Here is a 19,817-nt window from a genome sequence, read left to right as displayed (position 1 = left end):
AAATTACACAAAAAATGTGATTGCATGCATGTGCACACATCACTTGCTTCCTTGTTGTTCTGTGCACTTCCCGTTCCCCCATTGCGGGAGGGTAGCAAACCAGGTTCAATGGCAAACTTAACCTTCCTGCTTTCCTTTTTGTCCCTTTCTGGCATCAGCTTTGAAGGTCTCTTACTGGATATAAAATTGCCTGCTGCCCACAAAAAATGTACAGCTTTCCTTGTAAACACATTTGACACGTGCTTAAACCAAGATTCCATGCCACAATCTGCTCCGGGCGATGTTAATCATCGTGCTCGTATAGAACAGTTATGCACCCATCACGCTCATACAAAATAGTCATGCATGTTTTGCTTTCTTTTTATCAAACTGTACTGAACAATATGCTTTACGAGGTAGATTTTTCAGATTCTAACCCTGGAAGTAGAACTTCATGAGGGTGCTTTTGAAATATGCTGCAATTATTAAAACCAGTGCAGCCTCAAGTGATATACAAGGTTGACAGGTCTTTTTACTTTTGTTGACATGCTGAATTATAAAATTTGTGTAAGAGATTGTGCCTAAATGGGTAGTTTTAGTAGTGTGGAGCCTAGAAGCCAGTTGCACATGCCCACTCTAAGGGGTGGGCCAAGAGCCATGTTTGCCTAGTTTTATAAGATTGTTTAGATGATTAGATTTAAAATATGGCACATGTCCTAGCTAGTGCCAAAACTTATTCAATATTTTCCCCTTGGCCAACAGTTGCGAAACTACAACAAGATACACGAGACACAATGCTGGTCAAAACATACCGTTGAAATTTTAATTTTAGGAACCGAGCTGTCATAACACACTCACCTTTCACAAGTATTGCAACACTTCTTAACTAATGAATTTATGGTCAGTTCACCAGCTCAAAGGAAGATAATTTTGCTTCAAGGAAGGGGGACAAGGCAGGAGCAGCTAGTGGCAGAGGCTTCGCAGTGAAGCCTCAGTCTGATTTTGGAAGACAATAAAATGCAAACTCTTCGTTGTTTCCGCCAATTCACACAGAAAGGAGTTTCAACAACAATTTAGCAATCGATAACAGGAAACTACCCTTGAGCCTACAATGAGAAAGAAGAAAATAAGGGTAATAATAATAATAGTGAAAAAACAGTGACACGATTTGTCGTAACAATACATTGTAACACACGCAACTTGACCACGACAGTGGCGCAGCACTGGTGATCACTAACAATATGTTTGGTTGCATCCTCGCTTGATTCCCGCTTGGAATGAATATCACCCGTGCATGGGAAGGTGCGCAACTACCATATCGTGTTCTCATTCAAGTCAGCCTCCAGGGGATCACAAAAAAAGTAGAGACGCACACACACACATCCACAACCCCAGTGATGCACGTAAAATGAACTTGGCCCGTTTGAATTCAAGTCGCAACGTCTGCAAGCACTTAGCGAACAGCATACTTGTTTGCAGTCGGAGGGAATGACAAAAAGTGAAAGAACAGGACTAAAAGATGGAAAGAATAGGAACACTGCTGCGCAAACCACGCATTGCTTCCCTGCTCCAGGGTTGCACACCGCAGTCTCGGAAAGAATGTGGCTATTGGTATCCGCACCACAGATCACACAATCGCTATGTACCAGTCCCGAGAAGAGAGGCAGTCTTTGCTGAAAAAAGCAAATCACAGCACAAGTGGAGTTGTACAAAGCGATGGCAGCTTATGCGCTGTAAGAGCCTAGCGAAGAGGGTACACCTACCCCACACCGGCTCTTAAGCCACCTTCGCCTGTACCAGGAGGCAACAAACCAAGCTGGAATTCACGTGCCTGAATTCTCCAAGAACATTCACAGAAAAGAATTTGGGAGCACCAACTAATGTTACTGCTCGGTATGCACCAGTAATGCACACCATGAAAGAGAAAACGGAAAAAAAAGGAACTGCTGTTTGGGCCACATATAAGCACGTCGTTATTTGCATGGATGATGGTTGCAGTCAGCAACCGGTCATAGTGAAGTGAATGAGAGAGGGTCGCAAGCAATAACTTCAGTACAACCGCCATCTCCGAAGTACCGCACAATTCAGCAGTTCATATCGTGCCAAGCACAATGCAGAAATGTGTGCTACAGAAAAGCTTTGACACACAAGGTATACCCCTAATAGCAGTGCAACCTTCCGACGCTCCACAGTGCATCTTTGCATTCATTTTTGTCTTCTCACTTTAACCCTTTCCGAGGCGCAGACACGTACTGCAACCCACAGGGCAGCAAGCAGACGCACAGCACGCACATTGGGCAACTACTTCTTGTGCAAGTTTAGCAAAGGCACGTGAGCACCAGTCAATGAGGTTTTCCTCGCCACAGAGAGGTGCCAGCGGCAGTAGCAGCAGCTGAGTCCTGCAGCTGCTGCGTGAAGCTCACTTCCTGGTCTTCCCATCCAAGAGAAGATGAAGGGCTGCTTGCTCGCTTGCTTGCTTGTTCGGTGTGCTGTGTGAATGCTGCTTGCGGCTGGTCATGACGAGGGAAAAAGCCCTGCTGCTTGACACCTAAGATGCCTGCCACTTGAACTTCCCCTGCATGACCCACCGCTGCGAAGACCGGCCGTCACACTCCCTCAGAACGGGGAGAGAAGGATCCTTGGCCTCTGGTTGGTCGAGGCAGCGTGCCGTGTTGACGTGCTTGAACGACTGCTCCTGCAGGATGACACGACAAGCTTTTTGTCAAGCGTAAGCACTAGAAAGTTGAAGTAGGTGGTGAGAATTCAAGATTAAAATGTGGAGCAACAGGCAACAAAGAGCAAATGTCGAAAGAGAGAACTAGAAAAGAAACGATACATTTTGAGAGATTCTATGTCAAAAAGATGATGTGCGATACACAAGAAACAGGGCAAGGAATACTCAACGTTGCATATCTGTCCTTTTCATCTGCACCTTTTATGATGTAAACGAGGTTCAATGTTGCTGACGATGAGCACTACAAGAGCTCACTGTTAGCATTTCTTTTTTTTTTTTAATAGGTACAGGCCTCATGGACAAGTCTGATATATGTACTGACAGAATCAGCTGCTGGGAGTGCTACTCCAGACCTGGAGGCTACAACTCGCATCACAGTCATCAATTTACTATAGCAGTTTTAGCCTCCGCTGCAATTACTGATGCCTCTATGGTCAAACCATTGCTTACATTGAATGGATGTATAACTGTATACAGTAAAAGTGTCTATTTGGACTACAAGGGATCGATAAAAATGTCCTAATTAACCAATTTCTCAAGGATTGAAAGTATAAGAAAAGCATTTATTTATTATGTAGATACACTTTCATTCTCCTGAAAAATACGCGAATCCTGCGCATAGTTTGCATAGGACCAGTGCAAAAGCCACAGTCTCCACCACTCGCAACTTCGTTCACAAGTTGACCGCGGCTCGAGACCTCCCTTTCCAAATTAACCCGAGACGTGCTCCCCCGAAATCGAAATGACGTTACCGGCATTACTGTGCGGTTTGCGCTGACAATGTAGAGTTTGACGCCACAGAACAATAGGTGCGCTTGCCGGGACCAGAAAACACATCCAAATTATCTCGTTTTACGAATTAACAGCTGTTAAATTACTGAGCTTTTGCTGTACGAGCAATGCTCCATGTGCCCCAGCCTGGCTGTTCAAGTGCAGGTCATTTGATCTGGTCCTGGGCTGTCTATTTCTCTCAAATTTCTGCAGAGTTCCTTGTTACTGTACCTCTTTATTGTAGATCCAGAGCTGGTTGCCACCCATGCCGTGGCAGCGCAGGAGCTTGACAGGACCCCGGGGAGAAGAGGCGTCCAGGCAGTTGTCGTCAGACATGATCTGCTGCCGTTTGGTGTAGGCAAACACCTGGTTACCGCCCATGCCATGGCACTTGCTCACGGCCACATTCTCGCCGCTCTTGCGTCCAAAGGTGTCAAGGCAGTCCGAGGTATCGGCATGCTTGATCTGGCACATGCAAGGTGTTGGGGAAAAGAGCGAGGGAAATAAAAAAGATCGCAAAACTGCAATGTCTCATTGCCTTTTAACTGGAGACCATTTTCACATAAAAATACGGCGATTCACAACTCAAGTGTATGCATGCCCCTGTGACAAGGGTGTGTGTGAGGCCACGTCACAGTATTGGTGTGGTTATTGATTTGGCCACTGGTGTTCTTTACTGGAGCAGAAACATGAATGCATGGATAGTTTTATCACTATAGATGCCACATTCAAGGATCTATCTCATAAGTTTATGTTCATGCATCAATAAACTGAAGCAAGCTGTCCAAGCGAAAGCCACTGCGCCATGGGAATGGCAAGGCTACTCAAGCTACAGATATTTCAGCTTTTACCCTGCTATCTTCATCATAAATGTACATCTTTCTTTGTTACAAATGAACAGGTGTGGTGAAAATAAACAAAATTTTAAATCTCAAATAGTGGCAACGACTGTGGAGTGTTCATCTGTTCCAGTGTGCATCCAAGCCCATACTGGCCTTTGGTAATTTAATGATGCTCATAATCTATTTATGGGCATGTCGAACACCTAATAGGCCATGAATAATAAGCTTTGCAGGCTCAGCTAAGGTTACTGCTTCTTTTGCCCAAACTACACCAAAAATGTTTCCGATGATAGCATCAGCGCATGCAATTTACAAAGTACACACAGCATCAAATACAACAAAGGCATCTGCGATAAGTATTGCTCAATAAACTACGCTGTAAGGTTACGGCTGGGAGAGTTCAGCAAAGCATTTCTATTGAACAAATGTGGACATTGCTACAGTATGTCCGAAACATTCGAAACAGGCATTTATCTGATTCGTTGGAGACTGTGGTAACGAATTACCACAGCAAAATGTGATTACTGATAGCCAGCTACTCACCTCACCAAGGTGATAGTAATCGAGGGGCATGTGTGACTCTGGATAAATGTTCTCCAAGTACCACCTGAAAGTGTTGCACTTAAGCTTGGTTCGGAGTTGTCTTCGGTACGAAAGGTCTCCTTTGTCGACATTTTTGGCCGCTGAAAACGGAAGAGAAAACAAGAGATGATGGGTCGGGCTTGTGACCTCGTCGTGCATCATGTAAATATTGGGCATGTGCATGGTCGTTGGCAGGATTTTCTCTTGAGGAGTGCCAACCAGTGTTGCATTGTAGTTCTGGGAGGGAGAGACCACAGGTGTGGCTTAGGTGAGGGCAAGTAGTGTTGAGGCTTGAGAGAGGCAACTGCCCCTTTTGCACGTCCTGCTGATGCCCATTGGTATGTGTGAATATTCAATTTATTGATTGATATGTGAGGTAGAACGCCCCAAGACCATTATATGATTATGAGAGACGCTGTAGTGGAGGGCTCCGGAAATTTCGACCACCTGGGGTTCTTTAACGTGCACCCAAATTTGAGCACACGTGCCTATAGTGTGAATATTCAAGTGGTCCAAATATTCAAATGAATATTATAGTAGTATTTTAATTTGGTCCAAACGAAACCTAAACTATTAAAAAATAATGAACAAATACAAACACCCTGTAAAGGTGCTTCCACTGCAGTAAAAGAGAGCTATACAGTGAATACACCTACCGTAATTACTCGAATCTAACGCGCACCTTTTTTCCGGTTAAGCGAGTTCATAAATCACATGCGCGTTAGAATCGAGTACGAAAAAAAAAAAATGAATAGGTCATTCTATTGCCATCGGCATTTCCAAAATAGCCGCCCCCTACGTGCGTCGGCATGGCACGTCGGCCATTTCTGCCTATGTGTTTCCCATGTGCAGCACTTCGTACGTGTGCTGAGGAGTTCTTCATCTTGTAGTGCATTAGCATCGACGGCACGGAAGGGCCGACTCCAAAAACTCGATGAGTGCACCGCGATGCCGCTTTTAAAGAAAAAGTCATCACGTGTGCCGAAACGGACGGAAATCGGGCTGCATCGCAATTGTTCAGGGTTCCCAAAACGTGCGTGCGGGGCCGGCAGAAACAAAAGCAGAAGATTGTCGACAGCAAAGATTCACGCAAAGGCTTCAGTGAACCACAGCAGGGTCGGTTTCCACAAATTGAAGAGCTGCTCGGCGAGTATATGATTGAGCAAAGAGCGGCACAGCGGCCCGTGACGACAGAACTGCTCCAAGTGCAGGCTATGCAGTTAGCCTTAGAAAAAGGGCTAATGCGGAGCCAGTTTAAAGCAAGCAGCTGGCTAACTAACTTTATGAAGAGGAAAGGCTTTTCCCTCCAAAGGCGAACGAGCATATGCGAAAAGTTTCCGGAGGAGTACGATGAAAAGCTTCGCAGTTTTCAGAGGTTCATCCTAAACTTGCGGCACAACAATGGCTACCTGCTTGGGCAAATCGGAAATGCCGATCAGACGCCTCTTTACTTCGACATGCCTGGCACGACAACCGTCGAGAAGAAGTGGGCGGAGCAAGTTCGCGTGCTGACATTGGGCCACGGTAAAACTAGAGTGACGGCAATGCTCCGTTGCACGTCAGATAGGCACAAGCTTCCTTCGTACCTCATATTTAAATGGAAGACGCTCCCGAAAGGAGTCGTTTTCCCGAGTGGTGAGATCTTGCGGGCCAACGAGAGAAATTTTGTGCTTTGCTGTCGATGTCTTACTTTTTTTTTTTTCGTCGTGGAAACCGGGTGCGCGTTACAATCGAGGGCGCGGTAGAATCGAGTAAATACAGTATCTGAAAAAAATCCACAATGCCGCGAAGCCCCGCTTGACCGTTAAATGGACATATTAGCCTCACCTCGATTCATCTCTTTGAAAGCTTAAAAGCTTGTTATACCATTTCATACACTTTACGTACAGTGAATTCTAAAAGGTAACACATTTTACAGGTTATCACTTGTATTCTACTGAAAGTCAAATCGTGCTGCCAATCACAGTTGCTTCCACTTCCCTTTGACCCAAACAGAATGAAATTTGCACATGGCCTTGCTTCACATATAAATAATATTGCTTGGGAAATGACAAATATGCTCATTTTTCTTTATAATGTGTGATATATACTATTAGAACTTGATTAAAAATTTTTCAACCAAGTCACATATAATTCACTATTTGCATATGCCTAGTAAATATGAATGAAGGAAGGAAATTTTAGGAGTTCATTTCTTTGTTTTACACAACCTCTATGGAAACCAGCAGACAATGATGCCAAAAAAAAGTACTGTAGACTCTCAGTAAACGAAACTCTCTTAAAATTAAATTGCTGCTTAAGTGGATCCAGCTGCCTCTAGTATGACTGGTTTTGTACTTGAATTCTACACTCTTGTTTATATCTCAGCAAACAAAACTCTTGTTTAACGAAATACACTTCCTTGGTCCCTTCAGGTTTTGTTAACAAGAGTGTATGTGGGACATCATGCATTGTTAGATTTGTGGGGTTTAACGTCCCAAAATCACCATATGATTATGAGAGACGCCGTAGTGGAGGGCTCCGGAAATTTTGACCACCTGGGGTTTTTTAACGTGCACCCAAATATGAGTACACGGGCCTACAACATTTCCGCCTCCATCGGAAATGCAGCCGCCGCAGCCGGAATTTGAACCCGCGACCTGCGGGTCAGCAGCCGAGTACCATAGCCACTAGACCACCGCGGCGGGGCCATCATGCAGTTGTACTGCTTTAGGTACACAGATGTGAAAAAAGTCAAGTGGACAAAAAGACGCTGCTGGCAGAGACTGAACCTGCAACTTCTGAATTGTGTGCCAGATGCTCTTACCAAATGAGCTACAGTGAAGGCCATCACCCGGTCCACATGAATCCTACATAAAACGCAGACCATTTGGGGCTAACTAGGTCTACTATGTGATTTCTTATGATTCTGGCTGAAGGCATAGTTGGAGTCCTAAACTATCATTGGTAAAACATCAGTGGTAGAACACTTCTTAACTATATTACTTATAGGAGGTGCTACAGCTTTTTGTTATTGCTTTGTTCCTCAACACCACTGTAACTGCTTAAAATAATTAAAATTATCGCACTACACTCAGCTTCTCGTAATCCAGTCACCATACTGCAATTTTTGGTGAAATAAAAGTGCTGGTTGGATATTTTTTGCATGCAATCAATCTTATAGCAAACAAAATTGATCAATAATTCAAAGCTATGAGCCCATAATACCGAAGTAACAAAACTTTTTTCGTAAAAGAGAGACTGAAAGTGACAGTCGCCATTTTGCTGCGTACAAATTAAAGTAAATAGAATTCATAATGTTTCCTGTGCCAAGATTGGCCCCTGAATCGCAATGATGTCACAGCCATCACAGCAGCCCATAATGCCACAGCTAGTGAAGGGCCAATATTGTTTAGACCAGGATTTCATGAGAAGTCGGCGACACACTTTAACCGTGTTTATTTTCATCCCTCGAGTTCGACAGCAGTCAGCAGAATGTTGAATTTGTTCTCCCTTAGATTTCAAGTGTACACGCACGTTTGGCATATCACTGTTACTCCTGGTTCCTACCACATGCCTAACCTGGCGACAAAAGTGCAAGGTTATATATAGGCTTCTGTGAACTTCACGTTAACAGTGGTCTGATCAAGAACTGCTCTAGAAGTCTGCCTCATAGACGAACCTGGGTTGATAGCAAAGTAAAAGTCCTTCCACTCGTCAAGCCACACTTCGGCCAGGCGGGCATTGTTGTGGTTGACGATGCGGCTAGTCCCGCCGGGAAACGAGTACGGTGTTGATTTTCTGAAGACGTGGCCCACGTGTGAGCATGGCACTATTTCCAGCTCTCCACCGCACATCCATATCTGAAACAGAAGGAGGCATGTGTGTCAGCAACTTCACCTTCATAAGTAAGGATATTTATCCTAATAAAACACTGAAATTCATCAAAAACCTAGTCGTGTTACAACTTGACAACAGCAGAAAGCTGACTAGTTCCAGCTGAATGAACAGCACAGCAATTTACACAAGCAAAGAGCATTAAATTGTGACACTTCAGAGACCACAATCTCTTCAGAACTAAATCTGCGTAACAAAAATCTAATTTTACTGCGCTTACAGTCGAGCCTGACTATATCGAACTCGTTATATCAAATTATCCCGTATATCGAACAATTCCTAAACACAGTAAGATTACATTGAGAATATATAGCAAAATTTACTGTTTTATCGAACGAAAATAGCAACTACAACTGACATATCAAACTCCTTGTGCCTCAAAAGTGCCGCAGCAAGTTGGCTTTCCCTTGCGGTGGCGGGGAAAACTGCGGCGCCAACCTAGAAAAAGTTGGTTAGACCCGGATGTGGGCGGGCGAACACCCCCCTCCAAGAAATGATCCTGGCCCGCTCGAAGCGCTTACAGCCAATGAGAGGCCGTCGTGCTTTCTCCGAGGCGCAGAGGCGGTAGAAGTAAGCGCCATTTTTTCTTTCTTTATGATTGTGTGCCTGCTGCTGCCGGTTCAGCGTGGTCTGTGGTGTTGCCTGTTGGTGCTCTGTGAGCTGTATTGTCGCACTGTCATCATGGCTTGCGCAAAGAGGCAAAATTTGCTGTTCGCCGCGAAACTCGAAATCATTTATCGGGTCGAGCGCAGTGAAAAGAAGTCCGACGTCGCTGCCGCATACAAAATTCCAAGGAGCACCTTGAGTACTATCCTGAAGAACAAGGCAGACATCAGGGCCAAGTCAGACAAAAGGCCAGGTGCCCGACGCGTGCGCGCTGCTGTGTACGTAGATGTTGAAGCGACCGTTTACGAGTGGTTTGTGGACGTTCGGTCGCGAAACATTCCGGTGTCCGGCGCTACGATCGAGCAGAAAGCCAAGGACCTTGCTTTTCCGCTTGGCAGGAATGATTTCCAAGGCTGTTCAGGCTAGCTTCAGTGGTTCAAAGAATGGCACGACATCATTGGCAAAGCTGTTACAGGTGAAAGCAGAGCGGCAGACCTGGACAGCGTAGAAAAATGGCTCGAGGAAAACTGGCGAGATATCGCAGCAAGATATAGAGCCCCAGATATCTTCAATGCGGATGAAATCGCTCTATTTTGGCAAATGTTGCCAAACAAGACACTTGCGTGTCGTGGGGACAAGACAAGCGGCGGCAAGGCAAACAAAGCTTGTGTGTCCGTGCTGTTGGCAGCTAATTTAGATGGATCGAAAAAGCTTCGAACTCTGGTTATCGGGAAAAGCACGGCACCGCGGTGTTTTCGAAATGTGCTGTCCCTTCCAGTTACCTAAGGAGCAAACTCAAAAGCATGGATGACCGGGAAGCTTTTCAGCAGATGGCTATCGTCGTTGAATGATGATTTGGTAGGCAAAAATCGCAAGGTGTGCCTGCTTGTGGACAATTGTTCATCGCACCACTGCAGTACGGCCTTCAGCAACATCGAGCTGCATTTTTTGCTCCCGAACACTACGTCTGTACTGCAACCACTGGATCAAGGCGTTACACGCGCAATGAAAGCTGGCTATCGGAAGCGCTTGGTGGAGAGGCTGCTGCAGAACCTTCGTGTTGGCAGGGAGCTTAAGATCGACTTGCTCGGAGCTATTTCTATGTTGAGTAGATCGTGGGCAGATGTCAAGAAGGAGACAATCCAGAACTGCTTTAGGCATGCTGGCATTCCGCATGCCTGGTGATGACACCCCAAATTCTGACAGCACTTAAGACACCGCAGGTGTTTTCGCCGAAGTTTGGAACGAGCTGGCAGACTTCCCGGGTGCTATCGACGAATCGACATTCGACGAGTTCGTCAGTGCGGACGATGATGTCCCTATCATGGGCCAATTACAGGATGAGGATCACATTGCAAACGTCGTGCCGACCACGAGCCAAAGCGACAGCAATATGGAAATCGACGATGGCCCATTGCCTACATCCTCTGAAGTGATTAGTGCACTTGCGTTGGTCCGGCGCTATCGCTTGAATGTGGAAGGTTGCGGCCTCAGCTGCTCTGACTCGTTGGACAACATGGAGGCGTGCGTGCTGTTGCAGGCAGCGAAGTGGTTGACACAGAAAAAAATCCGGGAGTATTTTGTTCCACAGTAGGGCACGCAAGTGAGCCACGATATTAATAAAGTACTTTTCTTCTAATTTGTTATGTGCCTTTGAGTTGAAATATATACTGGGCCTATATCAAATTATGCCATATATCGAACTAATAAACGTTTTTTGGCGAGTTCGATATACTTGGGTTCGACTGTATACTAGTTTTAAAAGTGAAATCACCGAAGCGTCGCTATGCAAAAACATGCATAAATGAATGCCCCAAGCTTTGACGGTGTGCATCAAAGCACTCTGCGCACAAAAGCATGGCCTCGCCAGTTCTGACACTGCCCTCCCTATATCTTTCTCATTCCCCGGCCAATCTACAGTTGAACTGTATAGCTGAAGAATGCATCTGTTTGGTACGTACGTTACTGCTTCCACTGACTGAAATACAACATCATTTTTTAGTCTAGCGCCTACCATGAGTATTCGTGCATTGTAACAGCATCATGTTAATGTAAATGTGGCTGTGAAAGATTACGTTGACCCCGAGGAAAGTGTTTGAGTAAAACTACACCGATACAACCCAAACTGTAGATGCTGGAAACAAAAGTACATGCATTACTTGGCACTAAAATTTTGCAATTCAATATATGAGTAGTGTACATATAGAAAATATTGCCAAGTGGTGTATCTGTTTTGGTTTACGTAAAAAAGCGGTTCAAGGACTGTAATTGATGGACCTGCTACACAACACAAACCCTTTAAAACAATTATCTGCCACATGTAAGTTGTTAATCTAGCTACCGCCTGTTTCTTTTTCTTTTCAGCAAATATTTCTTTCGGCTGGGTGACAAAGTTTCATTGATTATGATCTTAAACCCCACACTTATTCACTAGTCTAGAAATGCTGCCATAGTTTTTTGCATACAACCCAACCCTGCATATCAACCGCACCATAGTAACAACCTACGCAACATTGTTTTTCAAAAGGCCCTTGCAATTAAGTAATCATCGAACAACTTCATTAAATGAGCTTATTGCCTCAAACCGACCACCACAAAGCTTTTTAGAATCGGTCAAGTGCGAGCAGAGTTGCAGGGATTTGTTGCATACCTTAACTGCTCTCGCACCAGGTGAGTGTGCGGAAAGATATGTGGGTTTTAGTGGCGCAAGGGCTATGCTTGGCCAAAGAATGCCATAAAGAGATGCTGAAAGATAGGCAGAGGAGGATGACAAGGGGGCGAGAAGCTATATCTATTTGTCAGTGCATGTCGTGACTTTGAGCGCATTTTCTTCTCTTTTTTTCTTCTTCGAATGAGTGGCTTACTTTCAATGCGATTGCAATGATGTGCGCGGGCACGCCACAGTACCTCACAGCAGCTGCGGCAGCTATGGAACCCTCAATGCTCAAAGCAGCCAGTGGCTGTGGATCGTAGGCTTATGACGCGTCATTTTGCACTATTGAATCACTTGTCAAGACAAGAGTAAGCAATTTCTAGCTGACTTGAGAATTTATTGTCAATTCAAGGCAGTGCGCTAAGCTATAATGTTTGGTTCACATGTTCTCGAGAGTCTCGACTACCGATCAATAGCGCTTTCTGACGATGCTCAGAAAGTGTTGCAGCGCCCCTTTAATATCAGTGTGTGTTGCTGTGCGACCAGCCTTTTTTCATTGCTGTAAAGAATTGCAGTAAAGCTACTTTTCGTGCTGAAATTCACATATAATTTGCAATTCTACCTTAGCTCTGAATTTTCAGTATCTTTCGCATGGTTTATATGCGAGAAGATATTGGATATTTCACTGCTGCGAAGAAGGTACTTCTATAAGCGCGCACAGATGCCTGGCATAATAGATAGGATTGTCAAGCCAATGTGAGCTGTAGGCATTACTAAGATGCGCACATCTCACCCTAAACGAAAGTTCGAGGTTCTCGCCTCCCCAAATGTCCATGCCTTCATCGTACTTTCCCAGCTCATTGAAGTAGTCCTTGTCGATTGAAAAAAGGCCTCCTGCCATGGTAGGTGTCCTGCATATTATAACAATAAGCAAATTAATGTCAGTCACGCAGAGAAAAAAGAGCTCTCCAAATTTCGGCAAATTATCCCACTTACACTGTAAGGTTCGTTGTCCAGAAATTGTAGAGTTGTTTTTGAAGAACATTAAAGTGGAAGGCTATTTATGAGTTTCGACCGCCTACCATTCTTTATATGAGCCAAAAGCACGAAACATGGGTGTCTGCATTTTCGGCACCATTGTAATGCGACCACTGCGGGCAAGATTAGAACCCATGACCTAACACTCAACAGAAGCACACCACAGCCATTTATAGAATATAGTGGGTCTTGATTATCCCGATTCGGAACCTATTTTTGTAATAATCAACCTCAGCCAATTTCCACTGCAGGACGAAAGTTTCTTCACACAATCTCCAATTTACACGAACCTGCGCGAGCTTATTAACTGCGTTGGAGTAACTTAGAATATATACTGTATAAACAAAACAAAAATGGATTGTATAAGCCAATTTTAACGGAAGTTATAGCATGTTAAACTTCCATGAGTGAAATCCCACATTGACAGAGACTTACTTGTGAAAGTTTACATACCATAACACTGTGTTTATAGTTTGTCCTTCTGTGCTATCGTTTTTTTGCACACAACTGTTAGGATACCAGAGCATCTGCTCTAATGTGTTTAAAACATCAATTCTTGTTTCCTATATTCCACTCTGCTGCGAATTATGTTGCACTGCTACATTGCCGAATTCACAAAGCATACTTTCAAGGCACTCAGCATTACATTCCAAGAAAGAAAATGAACGAATGTGTTGTTTTGTGTGAGTGTCAGTAATTTGTAACTAGTTGTAGCTAGAATGTTACTAGATATGTACTTCATTATTCTCCAGAAAGTTATGTTTCATTTTGACACAAGCAACAATGAAAGAAATACTTTCAATGTTGCTTCTGTAACGCGGCACGGCGAACAACCCACTGAGCATCAAAGTGCGTCCACCAAAGTGATCGGCCACAGTTGTATGCAGCACACTAAGGTTAAGAAGTACTGACTCTGCAGAAGATTCAGTTCGTTGAATGAGCAATGTTTCTTGCTTTCTTTTGTCTACGAGTTGACTCAAGTGACATAGAGAAGTTGCGTACAGAAACATACCCGTTGCCCCTGGAGGGCATATAATTCTCATTCCAGATTATTTTGACCTATTGAATAGCTCTGCAACTCTTATTAGTTAAAAAAAAATCCGGCTGCTAACAATACAGAAATTATTTGATGTCTTAAAAAGTATATACTGTCTAGCAAAAAAATATTTGCACATTTAAATTTGGCACAGAAAAACACACACACACTGAATGTTTCGTGAAATCTCAGTGAAAAACCAAAAACGTGTCTGCAAAACAGGGTCTCCCCTTAATTAATCGCTTTGTTGGCTGCTGATAAAGATCACTTTTCAGTCAGCATTACTGGGTCTTCTCTGTTGCAATAAAATCACATTGTGTGCAGCAACAGGTCCTGCTTTAGCTAATGCCTCAGAATGTGCAATAAGCTAGTTCTGCTTTTATAGAAGCAATAAATAAAGAAAAGGTTCGCATGTTGCATTAAGTGGTGTAAGGATGAATCACAGCGGAGATTGTGGTTTTCGAGGCAGTGCCAGCTTCTGCAGATTTTCACATACTCTTCAGGAAAGCGAGTAGGAATGTAGATCATGGCTCAGCTCTTCTCTAACATATGAATTGGTTATTGGTTATGTATCAATCAGTATGAGTTGGCCATCAATTTTGTATTATTGACAGGATGAGCTTAAGGACACTGGACTATGATCGTAGGCTTATCCGAGGGCTTAACAAGGCTTCATCTTGTATTAATCAATTATAGAGTGGTATTCATTGTTTACCATTGTATCAGTCATTTAATTGCAAACCAATCACTGCAATTATCACTACACCTTTTGTTTGAGCTGATGTTGCAACTAGAACAGTGACATACCTGATGGGCAGTGTGCGATCTCCGCCTCTTCGTTCAACCTCTCGCTGTGGCACACGGTACCAACGGAAATTGAGCTTCCAGTTAAAGCCACCCCAGGTCATGTCTGAAGCGGAGATGTACTCAAATGTTTCATCGCTGATCACGTCAATCACGGGGCACACGACTCGAGTCCTGTGAGAGAGAAGGTGAAAGGTTAAGATTAGTTTATGCTTGATACACTGACTGCGCCTTACTCATGCTGTTGGTCAAGATGCTACCATGCCAGATGCAAATGCAAATATAATCAGCACCAAATGCTGGTGGTTTTTGGTACAAGAGCAAGATATGAAACTCCTGAATTATTGCTAGATATTAACTGATTGCTTTACGGCATTTGAGAAATACTTCCATCCTCAAAGAAGATCATAAAAAAAGTGGATTTCATGTACTAAAACACCACGTAAACAATGTCACAAGAAAAACATGTACAGACATACAGATTTCTGTAAAGGCAGTAATAACAGTTTGTATCAGATGGCACACAAGTACATTGGCAATAAGTACATCAGATAATCAATTTATAATAAATATGATCAGAAAGTTTAATTAGAGTATATCACGGCACAATACTATTATTCTTGCAGTTTGAACTATCTGCATCAAATGAAACCTGAACAGTGGCAAGCCTTCATGATAGTGTAGTGCACACTGTCTACTTATCACCATGAACAGGCACCCATATATGTGCAGAGCTGCCGAACAGAATGCATGACGCCTGTCTACCGTGATAACTGATTTGACGTTGATAGTACATCTATTTATATAGCAAATAACTTTCACTGACAAAATACAAGACAGACGCTTCATTGCAGAAATGTGCTCCTTGACACACAGCAAATTTGTGACAAAACTCAGGCAAAATTTGATAATTCCACTTACTTCAAATAAATTATCCCTTGGCCGACCAATTGCATTTCTTTAGATTTGAACATAAAAAATAGTGAACAAACATTTCAGGTAATTCAATGCTTCAGATTTTTCAGGACAGATTGAAGAAACAATGTAGATGATTTTTGTAAAACAAATATTCAAATCATTATGACATGTGGTGATTAGGTACTGTGTGGTATTTTAAATAGAACAAAGAGATGTCGCAATTGAGACAGTCACTGCAAAAATATTGACAATGTATGTCTAACTTCCTATTGCCGAGTCTCACTTCCTATTGCTGAAAGACATGTGCGTGCGTACCGGTACATATGTAACACTCACTTAAGAGACCATACCTTACTAAACCTTGGAAAAACTCAATCTTTAAATAAGTGAAAGATGTTCTTAAAATGTTATAATGACACCAATTAAATTACTTGTCACATTGCCAGAGGGTGCAAACCTTCTTGATCCATAAATTTTTAATTCTCAAAATAGTACGAAGAGAATGCAGCATTTGTCAAGATTCTCACTATACAGTTCCATTTTTCTCACAGCCAATGATTTACAGTGCAATGATAGTGAACCCACAGCCATGCCAGTCAAGGAGTCCTGTCCAAAAAAGTAAACAGAAGTCTTGTGAAAGCCCTGCTTGTCTTTCACGTAGCTAGCTGCTACTTCACTTGTAGTTTGTGAAATGTGACACAGCAATCTTGGGCCACTGGCATTTCGTGTGCGTTGATGTATTGTTAATTAGTTTTAATTTATCAAAACCAACATCCTTGAGGGCTAATCCACAGAAAGCGATAGCAGTTTATGAGAAGTGAGCTTCACCACAATTCATGCATCTTACACAATGGCAAATTCCACATAAGATCGAACAAAGCATGGCTGATCGACCTTTTAAATTTCTTTCAAAATTTTATATATTGTTGCCTGATGAGGGAAAAGAAGGGGCCTACAATTGGTTTCGCTGTAAAAATTTTTTTTGAAGTGCAGTAAATCAATAATGATAGAGGCGGAGTGCCAAGCTTATCTGCTCTGCTGTTGTTTTGAATTTGGCAATGAATTAGACAAAATATATTATAGCTAGGTACTTCAAACTTATTTAGCTAACTATGTGCGTATTTCGGCTCACCGTCAGTGCAAGTATCTTTATAAAGAATCTCAAAATCGACAGAGAGAACGTTTTTTATCTACTTTGCAGGCCTTTATTTCAAAAAAGGCTTACGATAGAGCAGTGGAAATTTCGCACTACTTTCTCAGGATGCTTATTTATAAAACAGCCAAAGCTTATATTAATAACACTTTTAAATAAGAAGATACAATCCGGCTGACTTCAAGAAAGCAGCATGCAAAAAAAAACTTATGACAACGATTAAAAAAAATTTTTTTTTGAGAATTTTCACTCTTTGCCCATTTTCTCTTGCACATCAGCTTTTCCAATCATTAAAACATGTTGCATAATGTGGTTTCACTTGCAGTTACGTCAAATAATGCCCTTGCGCATGGACGGGCAATTGTAGATTGTACTTCCTGCCCGCTAAATGAAATGCAAGTGTATACTTCAATTTGTTAAAAGGCAAGCAACACTGAAATAGCTGTCGGCTGCAGTGAGGACTTTAATTTCGAATTATTCCGTCACGGGAGCGGCCATGAGTGCTGGATCAACGAGCAAGCGCACACAGTCTGGCGCAAGTAGTTTTTATGCGAGAGCTAATGAGAGTACCTGTGATAATTTGGCAAATTTTATCACCTGAGTATAAAAGATGTGTTCCAACGGCCACCAGATTATAAACAACAGACGTTCGTGCTTACAGCCTTCATGGCGCCAGCTGCATATTGCTTTATTCCCTCTCACGTGACATGTATTTCTTTGTGTTTATAGAGATAGAGGAAGTTTAATCTCTATACCTGCTACTTGAAATATGCGTGTGTAACTACACACGGGCACAAGAAGACAGGAACAAGCGCCTGCCTTTTTGTGTTCCTGTTACTATCAAGAATCCTCAACACACCCAATCGGCCATTCCGACAAGTTCCATACCTGTCCTCGGCAATGCGTGCCAGCAGTGGTTCCAGCCAATGCTGTGTGCACTCGCAGTGGGCGTCCAGAAAAGTGATGACTTGGCCTTTAACTGCTGCTGCTCCCAGGAGTCTGGCGCGTATAAGGCCTGAGCGCTTTCCCGTCCGCATGACCTAAACCACGAAAAACTTCGATATCAGTTTTTTGCGCGCTAGCTCAATACAACAGTTTTGCAATGTTTTTATTTTGCAGTATTGTCTTTAAATAGCATTTAAAAAAATTAAACAAAATAGACCGTTCCGGCCAATAGTCGCTGAGTGAATAAATAAACTTTATTATTATGAGATACAGCACATTTGTAGCCCGAGATAGACCACACAGGAAGACACCAGGAAACTGTCTCTCTGTAGCTGAATAGTACTTTTTTGGTAGTTGCTAGCGCTGCTCAGCCCAATACTTGCTTGAACTTATCTTTTTCTGCAGTGACCGTGACTTTGTACGAATAATGGAATTGCATCGTGAGACTGTGCACAGCTTGAAATTATTTACATGCACCGTTGAAAGATGTCGAAGTCGAAAAACAACAGTGGCAAGTGCCTGAAATTTGTAAACAGTAATCCTAGCAGCTCTCCTGAAATATTCTAAAACTATTTACACATTGAGGTAAAACTTGCCGAGTTTATCCATATTTTTGTGCAGATTTCAAATATGCAATTATTTTTGTGATATATGTGAATTTTTCAAAATGTCAATCATTTCATGTGCTTTTTGGGAAGCATCGTTTGCCTAAACTGAGAAAGTTTCATAGTAATTCAGTATGTCAGAATGATCTGGAATGAGTACAGTATGCAAGAAAACAAGAATGGATTTTCGAAACCTATTTAAACAAAATTTTAGATATGTTGAAGAATTGCAAATAAGTCTCTGCAAAACTGGAACTTCAGTCACAAATATTCAACATTCCAGAACTTTTGTTCAAATGAGCTTAGAACACCGATTCTTGTTTTCTTTCACTCCGCACTCATTCCAGGTTTCCGATGTGCTTGTTTACTTTGTAACTCTCTCAGTATAATGCACAGCATAACACCCGGAATTTAAAAACTACATTAACAGAAAATAAATTGCACATTTGAAATCAGGGCACAGACATACATAAACTCATCAAGTTTCATGGAAATCGATAAAAATTTTTTAAAAAGTTCTCGGGCACAGTGTCGCCCCTTCAACTTAACATAGTGAGGCATGCAAGTAAAGGGCTTCCGAATGTGGCAAATCTTTGGACAATGTAGAATGTTCTATTACAAGGACTGAACTGCATGTAACAATGGTGAACAAAGCATACAGTTCCACTGAACAAATTTAAGGGGTACGACCACAAAAGATTAGATGTTTTCTTGCATAAAATGACCGACCAGACCTTCAAAAGCCTGCTAAGAGCACTGGCAACTGCGAGCCTGCCCCAGAAAAATTGTAACTTGTTCTTTGAAAACTAGTTCCAGTTGCTACAGTACTTTGATGTCACTACATGATATATACTACTATTTGCTTGCAAATGATATAGTGACGTTTCTACAGCCACACCGCTTCATGGCTCTGTTGATGACGCACGACAACTGACCATGCCGGTGTATGAAGTTACCAGAGTTGACACTGTAGCATGATTTCACACTAGTGCCAATGTCGGTAAGCGTGCCATGCAAAAATTTACTTTAATGGCAAAATAAAATATCTTGGTGTTTTCTTAGCTTTACAATTGCCCAGACCTCTCTCTGTATACAGGATATTTGTACGGCAAAGTAAAATCGGCTTTGAAAATTTATGCCACTACCCCTCTAAGTTTTGTTTTGTAATTTTTTATATCATGATGGTTCATTTGCTTACAGTAACTCAGAAACCTGCACACAAAATTTAGATATTGTATTATGAAATGAGTTTGTTGTTTGGGTTAATATACATTG

The 19,817-nt window shown here is 42.6% G+C and overlaps 1 protein-coding gene across 6 annotated transcripts in view; it reads right to left on the bottom strand.

The window, feature by feature from the left end:
- Positions 1 to 774: 774 nt before the first annotated feature.
- The window catches only part of Pgant5 (polypeptide N-acetylgalactosaminyltransferase 5), a 316,819-nt gene continuing 297,776 nt past the window's right edge, over positions 775 to 19,817 (bottom strand). For all 6 annotated transcript variants that reach the window (XM_075888159.1, XM_075888168.1, XM_075888164.1 and 3 more), the window contains 7 exons: positions 17,881 to 18,032; positions 14,925 to 15,095; positions 12,837 to 12,954; positions 8,570 to 8,750; positions 4,870 to 5,009; positions 3,716 to 3,949; positions 775 to 2,674 (listed from right to left, as the gene is read on the bottom strand). In XM_075888159.1, coding sequence (XP_075744274.1) covers positions 2,528 to 2,674; positions 3,716 to 3,949; positions 4,870 to 5,009; positions 8,570 to 8,750; positions 12,837 to 12,954; positions 14,925 to 15,095; positions 17,881 to 18,032 — 1,143 coding nt within the window. In that variant the 3' untranslated portion in view covers positions 775 to 2,527. The remainder of the gene's footprint in view (positions 2,675 to 3,715; positions 3,950 to 4,869; positions 5,010 to 8,569; positions 8,751 to 12,836; positions 12,955 to 14,924; positions 15,096 to 17,880; positions 18,033 to 19,817) is intronic.

Source organism: Rhipicephalus microplus, chromosome 1 (genome assembly GCF_043290135.1).
Source record: "Rhipicephalus microplus isolate Deutch F79 chromosome 1, USDA_Rmic, whole genome shotgun sequence".
Lineage (NCBI taxonomy): Eukaryota > Metazoa > Arthropoda > Arachnida > Ixodida > Ixodidae > Rhipicephalus > Rhipicephalus microplus.
The sequence above is the reverse complement of the archived record's forward strand: the minus strand, read 5'-3'. Positions and strand labels throughout refer to the sequence as shown.